This window comes from Salmo salar, chromosome ssa15 (assembly GCF_905237065.1).
Source record: "Salmo salar chromosome ssa15, Ssal_v3.1, whole genome shotgun sequence".
NCBI lineage: Eukaryota > Metazoa > Chordata > Actinopteri > Salmoniformes > Salmonidae > Salmo > Salmo salar.
In genome coordinates this window covers 4843676-4856785 of record NC_059456.1, presented here as the reverse complement: position 1 = coordinate 4856785, position 13110 = coordinate 4843676, and the positions used below count along the sequence as shown (strand labels likewise).

The 13110-nt window shown below is 43.9% G+C and overlaps 1 protein-coding gene across 1 annotated transcript in view; it reads right to left on the bottom strand.

Annotated features, from left to right (window-relative positions):
- Nucleotides 1-13110, bottom strand: part of LOC106570902 (anthrax toxin receptor 2) — a 114543-nt gene that overhangs the window by 80995 nt on the left and 20438 nt on the right. The window contains exons 7-9 of the mRNA XM_045695384.1: nucleotides 10958-11018; nucleotides 8665-8760; nucleotides 6571-6640 (exon numbers count right to left, since the gene is read on the bottom strand). Of these exons, the coding sequence (XP_045551340.1) occupies nucleotides 6571-6640; nucleotides 8665-8760; nucleotides 10958-11018 (227 nt within the window). The remainder of the gene's footprint in view (nucleotides 1-6570; nucleotides 6641-8664; nucleotides 8761-10957; nucleotides 11019-13110) is intronic.

Below are 13110 nucleotides of genomic sequence, written 5' to 3'. Positions count from 1 at the left end.
TTCTCTTTTTCTATTGACCATTACCGGTTTTACACTGAGTGGACAAAACATTAGGAACACTTGCTCTTTCCATGACATAGACTGACCAGCTGAATCCAGGTGCAAGTTATGATCCCTTACTGAGGTCACTTGTTAAATCCACTTCAATCAGTGTAGATGAAGGGGAGGAGACAGGTCAAAGCAGGATTTTTAAGCCTAGAAACAATTGAGACATGGATTGTGTATGTGTGCCATTCAGAGACAAAAGATTGAAGTGCCTTTGAACAGGGTATGGTAGTAGGTGCCAGGCGCACCGGTTTGAGTGTGTGAAGAACTGCAACGCTGCTGAGTTTTTCATGCTCAACAGTTTCCTGTGTGTATCAAGAATGGTCCACCACCCAAAGGTCATTTAGTCAACTCGACACAACTGTGGGAATCATTGAAGTCAACAACTCTTTCGACAACGTTTAGAGTCCATGCCTCGACGAATTGAGGCTGTTTTGAGGGCAAAGGGGGGGTGCAACTCAATATTAGGAAGGTGTTCCTAATGTTTTGTGCACTCAGTGTATATGCACCAACAACTTAATAATATCACAATCAACAGCCTGATCAACTCTATTTGAAGGAGATGAGCCGCATGAGGCAAATTTTCACACCAGATACTGACTGGTTTTCTGATCCACACCCCTACCTTTTTTTTTTTTAAAGGTCTGTCACCAACAGATGCCTATCTGTATTCCCAGTCATGTGAAATCCATAATTTAGGGCTTAATGAATTTATTTCAAATTGACTGATTCCCTCATATGAACTGTAACTCAGTAACATTTTTGAAATTGTTGAGTGTTGCGTTTATATATATATTTTCTGTGTAGTTGGTGAGAGTTACTGTTGCACAAACAGGACAAAAAATATGTTCCTCTTACATAGATGTAAGTCAATTTCAACATAAATTTTTTTGAGTAACACAAAAACAAATATTGTGATTGTGTGAAAATACTTTTTTTGTGAGGACATCATCACTCAGTGAAATAATTTGATTGAAATTAAAACAATATTTTGATTAGTTTCACGAGCACCATCTTTTTCTACGCTTCTTTCTCCAAAAAAAGCGATCATCCTTTATTTATACATACAATATACTGTAGATTTTATTTAACCAGAAGAAATATCCCTTTTGCATGACCAGGCCAAGATGACTGCAAACAAACACACGTTACACTGCAGACATTTGAATGGAATGAAAACTTAAACATGTGTTTGGCCTAACGTTTGATCACCCACTCTTGAGGTTCGTTCCGTACCACAATCCCTCTCTTCAGAGTTCAAAGAGTTTCCTCTATTCTGTCAGGATCTCTGCCACGCGTCCTCCAGAGGAGAGACGTTTCCACAACTCTTAGTGACAGCCATCCTCCGCAATATGTTCAACCCTGAATAATTCACCCTCCTCAATTTTCCTGTCTTTAAGGAAAAGTTGGAAAGCCATTAGTGACACCGGAGATCATCCAGCTGTATCGTATCACTAGCGCTTAGCGTCACGCAGGACAACGAGGCGCTCCGACAGAAGCCACTAGACACAGAGACCACTAGAGTAGGAGGGAAAGAGAAGTTTCCACATCGCAGCTAAGAGAACTCCAATGACCAGACCTGGGATCAAATACTATATGAAATCTTTATGAATACTTTTGAGCATTTGCTCTATTCTGCCTGGAGTGCCGGATCTGCAGAATGTATAGTCTTGGGACTGTTCTATTGATCCAGTCAGCCAGGCAAGCCTAGATAAAAGTATTTGGAATTATTTCAAATAGTAATTGAACCCAGGTTTGTCCATATCCCAGTTTAGAGATCTCCAGTGATACTAAGAGAGGAGAGGCCTGGATCGTCTGCCTTGATGTCCCTGGGAACATGTGTCAGTCTTTACAGGGTTTTAGAGTGATCCCTTAGAGTGATCCCCCTGCCCATTTTACCTCTGGCATGACATTTCCCCCTCTCGTCTCCCATCTATTCAGACATAACCCCAGCTCAACCTAACAGCTGGGGCCCTGCCTTCAACTGTCATTCACAGGGTTTAATAGCATCACCAGTTATAAGAAGAGACAGAGCGACAGAAGGATATGTCCATGTATTATTTACCTGTTTTTTTTTTTGCTTTTGTGGAACAGCGTGTTGTTGACCGCACCCACAAACTAAGGTTATGCTATTTCTCCTCTTCGACACGAGTTTCCTCTGAACTATTAAACCTGATAAATATTTGGATTGCTACTCATGACTTGCTGTGCATATTAGTCGATACATAGCCTCCAGGTTTTTGTTGTATCACTAAAGGTATTGAATCATACGTCCACAGTCGGGTATTTCCATTGGGATCCCATTCTTTACCTTCAGGACACAGGGCTCAACTCGAGAGTCTTTACATTGGGCCAAGAAAAGAATATCTGTCACGCCACCTGATGTTAACGTTACAGGAAGACAGATCCCCCCCCCCAATGCTCCACCAAGAGACGCTCCACTTTTCAACGACCCAGAGATGTTTACGGCTATGACATCAAAAATGGCACCAATTGGACAACTGACACGGTCGGCAGCCCGGCGGAGCGTCCTCCGATTGTCCTGTTCCATTATTCATGAGGCTTGCTGCATTAGCTAGCTGTCCTGTCCTGTCTGTTGCCAGGTGTCAGCCAGGTGTCAACCAGGCCCTTAAGTTTTCTTTTACCCTCCACCGTTGTTGTGTGAACACCAGGTGAGACACGGCGGACCAAGCGCTCCACCATGCAACCTTGTTATCATCAACACATGGGGGGGGGGGGGTTAAGGGACAGGAGGACACATGGGGGCACCTACCTAATGGAGCGATATGGTGGAGAGGGGAAGGGGGAGAGGGTTAGGGCCACCAACAGATGCCTGTGTTCAAGGACTGAACCATGACACAGCTGTCACCACAGATGAGACCCGTGCCACCACCAATTGACTGAAGCACTATGGTATATGGAATGTGTACTGTATATGGAATGTGTACGGAATGTGTACTGTGTATGGAATGTGTACTGTGTATGGAATGTGTACTGTATATGGAACGTGTATTGTATATGGATGTCACGGTTGTCGAAACGAGGAGCGAACCAAAGTGCAGCGTGTGTGTCGTTCCACATTTGATTTACACTGAGAAACTATGCGATACATATAAATAAACTGAATGACAAAAACAACAAACCGTGACGCAGAGGTGAAACATACACTGACTCAAAAACAATCTCCCACAAACCCAGGTTGGACAAACACCAACTTAAATATGACCTCCAATTAGAGACAACGATGACCAGCTGCCTCTAATTGGAGATCACCCCAAACAAAGCCCAACATAGAAATAGAAAACTAGAACAACCCAACATAGAAATACAAAACTAGAACATAACATAGAAAAACTAAACTAGACAATGGAACGTGTATTGTATATGGGATGTGTACTGTGACTCAGTTGGTAGAGCATGGTGTTTGCAACGCCAGCATGGTGTGTGCAACGCCAGGGTTGTGGGTTCGATTCCCACGGGGGGCAAGTACAAAACATTATTTTTTTTTTAATACATGAAATTAAATGTATGCATTCACTACTGTAAGTCGCTCTGGATAAGAGCGTCTGCTAAATGACTAAAATGTCAAATGAATGTGTATTGTACATGGAACGTGTATTGTACATGGAATGTGTATTGTATATGGAATGTGTATTGTATATGATGCTTGAATGGACATTTGTTTTCTACGTTTGCTATTGCTCTTATATGTGATAGATAAATTCCCTCTCATGGTTAAATAAAGTTTGGTCTCTCTTTATAACAACCAACCAAACAGCCATATCTATAGGCCATATCTATAGTCCATATCTATAGACCATATCTATAGGCCATATCTATAGACCATATATATATAGTCCATATCTATAGTCCATATATATATAGGCCATATCTATAGGCCATATCTATAGTCCATATCTATTGGCCAAATCTCAAGTCTGTACCTACTAACTACCAACCAAGCACACATACAATAGTCGCCTATAAGGACAACATGCCTAAGACCAAACCCCATGTTATAGACCAAACCACATGTTATAGACCAAACCCCATGTTATAGACCAAACCCCACGCTATAGACCAAACCCCACGCTATAGACCAAACCCCACGCTATAGACCAAACCCCACGCTATAGACCAAACCCCACGCTATAGACCAAACCCCACGCTATAGACCAAACCCCATGTTATAGACCAAACCCCATGTTATAGACCAAACCCCACGCTATAGACCAAACCCCACGCTATAGACCAAACCCCACGCTATAGACCAAACCCCACGCTATAGACCAAACCCCACGCTATAGACCAAACCCCACGCTATAGACCAAACCCCACGCTATAGACCAAACCCCACGCTATAGACCAAACCCCACGTTATAGACCAAACCCCACGTTATAGACCAAACCCCACGTTATAGACCAAACCCCACGCTATAGACCAAACCCCACGCTATAGACCAAACCCCACGCTATAGACCAAACCCCACGCTATAGACCAAACCCCACGCTATAGACCAAACCCCACGCTATAGACCAAACCCCACGCTATAGACCAAACCCCACGCTATAGACCAAACCCCACGCTATAGACCAAACCCCACGTTATAGACCAAACCCCATGCTATAGACCAAACCCCATGTTATAGACCAAACCACATGTTATAGACCAAACCCCATGTTATAGACCAAACCCCATGCTATAGACCAAACCACATGCTATAGACCAAACCCCATGCTATAGACCAAACCCCATGCTATAGACCAAACCCCATGCTATAGACCAAACCCCATGCTATAGACCAAACCCCATGCTATAGACCAAACCCCATGCTATAGACCAAACCACATGTTATAGACCAAACCACATGTTATAGACATGTTATAGACCAAACCACATGTTATAGACATGTTATAGACCAAACCACATGTTATAGACCACACCACATGTTATAGACCAAACCCCATGTTATAGACCAAACCCCATGTTATAGACCAAACCACATGTTATAGACATGTTATAGACCAAACCCCATGTTATAGGCCAAACCCCATGCTATAGACCACACCACATGTTATAGACCAAACCCCATGTTATAGACCAAACCCCATGTTATAGACATGTTATAGACCAAACCCCATGTTATAGACCAAACCACATGTTATAGACATGTTATAGACCAAACCCCATGTTATAGACCAAACCCCATGTTATAGACCAAACCCCATGTTATAGACCAAACCCCATGTTATAGACCAAACCCCATGTTATAGACATGTTATAGACCAAACCCCATGTTATAGACCAAACCACATGTTATAGACCAAACTCCATGTTATAGATCAAACCAGAGAACACAAAGCACCACAAAAAGCTCAATACTCTTGGCCAATATAATCCATCTTCAACGCTTCAGGCTTTTTCCTCTGCTAGCGTCCATCCTAACCAACCGATCAAACCAATCACCCCCCCCCCCAGCATCACCATCGACGGAGACAGCAGAGAGGCAGACAGATGGACGGAGTCGGAGACACAACTTTCAGACGTTCCATGATTCCATGATGCAGGTGGTCCGGGGGGTAGGGATGGGCAGGAAAGGGGATTGTCACAGTAGCATGGTGAATTATTTAAATGAAGAGAGCGTGGAGAAGGGAATCGCTGCATCTGTCGCACAACCCTTTAAAGCCCCAGAACAGATGTGTTTACCCACTATCCCAGGCCCACCCCAGCCCGCTGTACCAGGCCTAACAGCTAACTACTTAATGGGTCACCGTGGCCATGCCAAGAGTTAATTAAGCAAGACTCTTCACATAACAGGAGCAGGAGGAGATCAGGTTCTGTCATGGCACGTATTCACAAAGAGTCTCAAAGAACGAGTACTGACCTAGGATCAGGTCTTCCCTCCGAGTCGTCATGATCTAACAGGCAAAACTGATGTGAGATTAGCACTCCTTCTCTAAGACTCTTTGTGAATACGGGCCCTGACCCAGTGTGCTCTATAACGAAGGAGAAATAGGGTCAATTCTACATTGAAAACTTTAATACCAAAGGACAATTGCAACAAAACATGTTATCAACAGCAGTTTTGGATTAGAAAATTTGAGTGGATTATACGAGATGATGTTACTGTTGGATTGTGAGTAGATAAACTTGCTATACATTAAAAAAAAAAAAATCTCATGGAAGGTTTCTAATCTTGATATGTTCTGGAACCACATTTCCCCGCAATACAATCAAACTATTTTAGATTGGAGTCAGAGAGAACATAAGTAGAAGGTGCTGTTGGGTTTGAGGATTTAAACCCGTGAGGGAAGAATAATCTCTATATACTCAATTTCAGTTATTGAGCTCTGCAGTGCCTTTCTGTTTTTTGGTCAGACCATGGGTTAAATACATATCTCAAATGCTTTCAAATACTGGAAAGTATGTGAGGGCTGGCTTGTTTTAACGACATACAGACACCGGTACGGTTTTGGAATGTCAGTGGGGATGTGTTAAAACACACACACACACACACTACTTACTGTCCGACTGCATACAGCACAGGTGCAGGACACAGGAGATAATCGTTCCGCACAACACTTGGCTTCTGATCTGGAAAATAAAGACTAGAATGACTTCCCTGCACACTACTACACACACAGACTCACACACAGACTCACACACAGACTCACACACAGACTCACACACACAGATGACTTGCAGAATATACAGTAGTATAGTCAAGACATTTGTTATGAGGAAAAATGGGACAAAAGGGAAAGGGTAGAGGGGAAGAGTGGGGGAGAGAGGGGGAGGGTGGGAGAGAATGGGAGTGAGGTAGAGAGTGGGGGAGAGAGTGGTAGAAAGAGGGAGAGAGACTGGGGGAGAGACTGGGGGAGAGACTGGGGGAGAGACTGGGGGAGAGACTGGGGGAGAGACTGGGGGAGAGACTAGGGGAGAGACTAGGGGAGAGAGAGACTGGGGAGAGAGAGTGGGGCAGAGAGAGAGAGGAAGAGAGAGGGAAAGAGAGGGTTAGAATGGGGAAAGGGGTAGAGGGGTAGAGTGGGTAGAGGGGTAGAGTGGGTAGAGGGGTAGAGTGGGATTTAATAACTGGTTGACCCTCCTTTGGCAGCAATAACCTCAACCAAACGTTTTCTGTAGTTGCGGATCAGACCTGCACAATGGTCAGGAGGAATTCTGGACCATTCCTCTTTACAAAACTGTTTCAGTTCAGCAATAATCTTGGGACGTCTGGTGTGAATTGCTCTCTTGAGGTCATGCCACAGCATCTCAATCGGATTGAGTTCAGGACTCCGACTGGGCATATTGAAGCTAATCTGTTGCTGATTTACTTCTGTGTTTAGGGTCGTTGTCCTGTTGCATCACCCAACTTCTGTTGAGCTTCAATTGGCGGACAGATCGCCTTACAAGATAGCATAGCATTCTCCTGCAAAATGTCTTGATAAACTTGGGAATTCATTTTTCTGTCGATGATAGCAAGCTGTCCAGGCCCTGAGGCAGCAAAGCAGCCCCAAACTATGATGCTCCCTTCACCATACTGGGATGAGGTTTTGATGTTGGTGTGCTGTGCCTTTTTTTTTCTCCACACATAGTGTTGTGTGTTCCTTGCAAACAACTGTAACTGTAGTTTCATCTGTTCACAGAATATTTTGCCAGTAGCTCTGTGCAACGTCCAGGTGCACTTTTGCGAACTTCAGATGTTTTTTGGACAGTGGTGGCTTCTTCCGTGGTGTCCTCCCATGAACACCATTCTTGTTTAGTGTTTTACGTATCGTAGACTCGTCAACAGAGGTGTTAGCATGTTCCAGAGATTTCTGTAAGTCTTTAGCTGACACTCTAGGACTCTTCTTAACCTCATTGAGCATTTTGTGCTGTGCTCTTGCAGTCATCTTTGCAGGATGGCCACTCCTAGGGAGAGTAGCAACAGTGCTGAACTTTCTCCATTTATAGACAATTTTTCTTAAGCCTTGTCTCAAGGCTTTTAGAGATACTTTTGTAACCTTTTCCAGCTTTATGCAAGTCAACAATTCTTCATCTTAGGTTTTCTGAGATCTCTTTTGTTTGTTTGCATGGTTCACATCAGGCAATGCTTCTTGTGAATAGCAAACTCAAATTTTGTGAGTGTTTTTTATAGGGCAAGGCAGCTCTAACCAACATCTCCAATCTCGTCTCATTGATTGGACTCCAGGTTAGTTGACTCCTGACTCCAATTAGCTTTTGGAGAAGTCATTAGCCTAGGGGGTTCACATACTTTTTCCAACCTACACTGTGAATGTTTAAATTATGTATTCAATATAGACAAGAAAAAAACAATAATTTGTGTGTTATTAGTTTAAGCACACTGTGTTTGTCTGTTGTTGTGATGAAGATCAGATCAAATTTGATGACTAATTTATGCAGAAATCCAGGTAATTCCAAACGGTTCACATACTTTTTCTTGCCACTGTATTGCTTGACAAAACAGACAACATGTTTAAAATAAGAAACTGAATTACCAAGGTACATAGCCCTAACAACATTTATACTTGTATATTCTGTTGGGTCTTTCACTTAACATGTTAAGATGGCTACTGTAAGATATGTGTGAGTGTGTTTGTGTCTGTGTCTGTACTTACTGTATGTTTGCGTGCCAACTATGAAGCTACAGACAACCCCGTCGTTGCCTCGTCCCACGGAGAAGCCGTTACCTCGCAGCACGATGTCAAACGACTCTGTGTTATGTAAACAAGACACAGGAGAAAGTGAGGAGAGGGGCCCTGGGATAACACACAGACACACACACACACACACACACACACACACACAAAAATATCCATGAATGATAATCCACATAACAGGGGTTCCTTGAGTATCATGATTGGGAGTACCATAGGGCGGCGCACAATAGGCCCAGCATCGTCCGGGTTAGGGGAGGGTTTGGCCGGGGTAGGCCGTCATTGTAAATAAGAATTTGTTCTTAACTGAGTAGCTAAATAAAGGTAAAATAAATACAAATATTATCCTGCTGTAGCAAACTGGCTCAAATTTAGATCCTACATCTGTGCACAAACAGAAACAGAATATTCCTTCCAGCCTGATGGGAACAACTATACCCACAACAACTATACACACAACAACAACTATACCCACACAACAACAACTATACCCACACAACAACAACAACAACTATACCCACACAACAACAACAACAACACCTATACCCACACAACAACAACAGCAACACCTATACCCACACAACAACAACAGCAACACCACCAACTATACCCACACAACAACAACAACAACTATACCCACACAACAACAACAACAACTATACCCACACAACAACAACAACTATACCCACACAACAACAACAACTATACCCACACAACAACAACTATACCCACACAACAACTATACCCACACAACAACAACAACTATACCCACACAACAACTATACCCACACAACAACTATACCCACACAACAACTATACCCACACAACAACTATACCCACACAACAACTATACCCACACAACACCAACAACAACTATACCCACACAACACCAACAACAACTATACCCACACAACACCAACAACAACTATACCCACACAACAACAACAACTATACCCACACAACAACAACAACTATACCCACACCAACAACAACTATACCCACACCAACAACAACTATACCCACACAACACCAACAACAACTATACCCACACCAACAACTATACCCACACAACAACTATACCCACACAACAACAACAACTATACCCACACAACAACAACAACAACTATACCCACACAACAACAACAACAACTATACCCACACAACAACTATACCCACACAACAACAACAACAACTATACCCACACAACAACAACTATACCCACACAACAACAACTATACCCACACAACAACAACTATACCCACACAACAACAACAACAACAACTATACCCACACAACAACAACTATACCCACACAACAACAACTATACCCACACAACAACAACTATACCCACACAACAACAACTATACCCACACAACAACAACTATACCCACACAACAACAACTATACCCACACAACAACAACTATACCCACACAACAACAACTATACCCACACAACAACAACTATACCCACACAACACCAACAACAACTATACCCACACAACACCAACAACAACTATACCCACACAACAACAACAACAACTATACCCACACAACACCAACAACAACTATACCCACACAACACCAACAACAACTATACCCACACAACAACTATACCCACACAACACCAACAACAACTATACCCACACAACAACAACAACAACTATACCCACACAACAACAACAACAACAACTATACCCACACAACAACAACAACTATACCCACACAACAACAACAACTATACCCACACAACAACAACAACTATACCCACACAACAACAACAACTATACCCACACAACAACAACAACTATACCCACACAACAACTATACCCACACAACAACTATACCCACACAACAACTATACCCACAACACCAACAACAACTATACCCACAACACCAACAACAACTATACCCACACAACACCAACAACTATACCCACACAACAACACCAACAACTATACCCACACAACAACACCAACAACTATACCCACACAACAACAACTATACCCACACAACAACAACTATACCCACACAACAACAACAACTATACCCACACAACAACAACAACTATACCCACACAACAACAACAACAACTATACCCACACAACAACAACAACTATACCCACACAACAACAACAACTATACCCACACAACAACAATACCCACACAACAACAACAACAATACCCACACAACAACAACAATACCCACACAACAACTACAACTATATCCACACACCAACAACAATCCAACACTCACCGTTAACGCAGACACTGGACGGCTCTACTGTCAGGATCTCTGTACAGGACTGCTTTAATATCTGCAGAACACACACACACACACACACACACACACACACACACACACACACACACACACACACACACACACACACACACACACACACACACACACACACACACACACACACACACACACACACACACACACACACACACACACACACGGCAGCATTACTCAGATGCATAATAGATATATCACAGTTGTTATCAGACTGTGTCGGCGTGTGGAGGACAGATTAGACTGTAACACCTTAGAAATGTCTCCTGTTCGATCTGCTGAACCGACTGCTTTAGATGGGGAGAGAGGAGAAGGGAGGGAAGCTATGTGGGGGAGAGAGGAGAAGGGAGAGAAGCTATGTGGGGGAGAGAGAGGAGAAGGGAGGGAAGCTATGTGGGGGAGAGAGGAGAAGGGAGGGAAGCTATGTGGGGGAGAGAGGAGAAGGGAGAGAAGCTATGTGGGGGAGAGAGAGGAGAAGGGAGGGAAGCTATGTGGGGGGAGAGAGAGGAGAAGGGAGGGAAGCTATGTGGGGGAGAGAGGAGAAGGGAGGGAAGCTATGTGGGGGAGAGAGAAGGGAGGGGAAGCTATGTGGGGGAGAGAGGGGAAGGGAGGGAAGCTATGTGGGGGAGAGAGGGGAAGGGAGGGGAAGAGAAGAGAAGGGAGGGAAGCTATGTGGGGGAGAGAAGAGAGGGAAGCTATGTGGGGGAGAGAAGAGAGGGAAGCTATGTGGGGGAGAGAAGAGAGGGAAGCTATGTGGGGGAGAGAGAGGAGAAGGGAGGGAAGCTATGTGTGGGGAGAGAGGAGAAGGGAGGGGAAGCTATGTGGGGGGAGAGAGGAGAAGGGAGGGGAAGCTATGTGGGGGGAGAGAGGAGAAGGGAGGGGAAGCTATGTGGGGGGAGAGAGGAAAAGAGAGATATGTGGGAGATGAGTGGGGGATGATTGGGGGGGAGAGAGGGCTCTATGTGGGGGAGAATGGGGGATACAGAGAGAGCTATGTGGGGGATGAGTGGGGGAGAGAGAGGAAGCTATGTGGGGGATACAGAGGGCACTATGTGGGGGAGAATGGGAGAGACAGAGAGAGCTATGTGGGGGATGAGTGGGGGAGAGAGAGGAAGCAATGCGGGGGGAGAACGGGGGAGACAGAGAGAGATGAGGGATCTATGTTGGAGAGAAAGTGGAGAGAGAGAGATGAGGGAGCAATGTAAACCTTTATGGGGAAATTATACCAGACCATTACATTCCTCCGTTCTATTAAAAACCCTGAGGCGACATTATCATATAAAAAGGCCTTCTATGTGAGCCGACTGTCATACCAGCACATTATCTCCTACTACGCCAATAAATCAACAAAGGACAAACTATGCAAATCCACCGTACACAATCGGTAAAAAAAGGAGCGTATTAACGGCAAATATATGGCACTTGGACCCCTCATGGACGTCGCCACGGAAACTTCAATCTGAAGTGGAGAGAGCAGTTACTAGGGCCGTATTAAATATGACAGTCTGATTTGGAACCTTTAAAGCTACAATCTGGGATTTTGATATTTCTGAAATATGGCGGCCCCGCCACCTGAATTTGTTATACAGATAAAGGATGGGGGGGGTATATAAACCCCTGGTAGATTCACACAGTCCTCTAGATATACGGGCTGGCAGTCAGTCATCATGAATTAAAAAAAGGACCATTGTTCAGATTCCCAGATCGTACCTTTAAGTGAATATAGGTTGAGATGTGTAGAGCCCATCAGTCATCAGAGTCACGTCATATGATTACTGTAAGTATGTTGTATATGGACCAAACTAACTTAACGGTGAATCTTATCGCTGGCGCTAGCTCTATATGTCCAGCGGGGTGCGTCCACAAATATGCTTCGCTATTTTTCACAGCGGTTATTATGAGTGCAATAGCTGGCAGTGGCGTGAAAGAGGATGGGTTTTTGATGAATAAACAAGTTGTAGGTTTTGACGAGGGCTTGGTCACTCACTGGCCAATCAAGGCGTTTCATGGCTTAATACTGCATGCGTTCGTCTCAAGTTCTGTAGGTTATTGATGGTCTTTGCATTGTCATGATTATTGATGAGATGGTTCACTCCATTACACTACTGTTC